The 863-nt window shown below is 41.8% G+C and overlaps 1 protein-coding gene across 1 annotated transcript; it reads left to right on the top strand.

Moving 5' to 3' along the window:
- Positions 1–228: 228 nt before the first annotated feature.
- Positions 229–610, top strand: LOC131910748 (anaphase-promoting complex subunit 13-like). The gene has a single exon (XM_059262635.1). It carries the CDS (start codon positions 404–406, stop codon positions 608–610), a length of 207 nt encoding a protein of 68 aa, XP_059118618.1. The 5' UTR covers positions 229–403.
- The last annotated feature ends 253 nt before the right edge of the window (positions 611–863 follow it).

Raw genomic sequence — 863 nt, 5'->3', positions numbered from 1 at the left:
GCCTCTGGAATGCTAGGATTAAAGGCGGGTGCTACCTACCACTGCCTATCCTCAGTATCTAGTGGCTTTTCTGTTCTCTGACCCCAGATAAGTTTATTAGGGTACACAATATTTTGGGGAACACAATACCACCACAATGAGTACTGAAGTAATCTTAGATGATCAATACATTTCCTGACTGGCAAGAGACCAGGCATTCAAGAATCTGGATAAAGAACTGAACTTTTATAAAACCAAATTACTGTAGTTACACTAGCTCAACCAAAATAGAAGTTCCGGGTAAAATGGTGTGTCCCTGCCTAATAGGACTGTATTTTCCAGGTTTAAGATGTACATCCTAGGAAGGGTGGGGCCGGAAAGCCAATCCACTCTGTGGAACTGACAAGACCAAAGCTGCAGGAAAATGGACAGTGAGGTACAACGAGATGGAAGGATCTTGGATTTGATTGATGATGCTTGGCGGGAAGACAAGCTGCCATATGAGGATGAGCTTCCAGAGCCTGAGCAGGACAACAGCAGCACCACAGAGTGTGTGAAAGAACAGGAGATGAAGTGGACAGACCTGGCCTTGCAGTGCCTCCACGAGAATGTCCCATCTGCTGGAAACTGATGCTAGCTTTCTTTCCCATGGATAGGGTTTTCAAAAATATGTAGATAAAGCATGTTTCCTCTCTGTTTCCGAATTCAGATCTTTGAGTAATAAATCAACACTCAAAAATGTAAAAAAAAAAAAGATGTACATCCTAATAGAAAAGGCATGAATAATACTTGGTGTCCTCTAATACAAATCCCTAGTCTCTGGAGCACGTGGCCATAAAGCCTCTTTCAACTTTTAAACAAATTTCTTGGGATTATAATTACAT

Source organism: Peromyscus eremicus, chromosome 5, assembly GCF_949786415.1.
Source record: "Peromyscus eremicus chromosome 5, PerEre_H2_v1, whole genome shotgun sequence".
In the NCBI taxonomy this organism is placed as follows: Eukaryota; Metazoa; Chordata; class Mammalia; order Rodentia; family Cricetidae; genus Peromyscus; species Peromyscus eremicus.
This window is presented reverse-complemented; position numbering and strand designations above follow the sequence as displayed.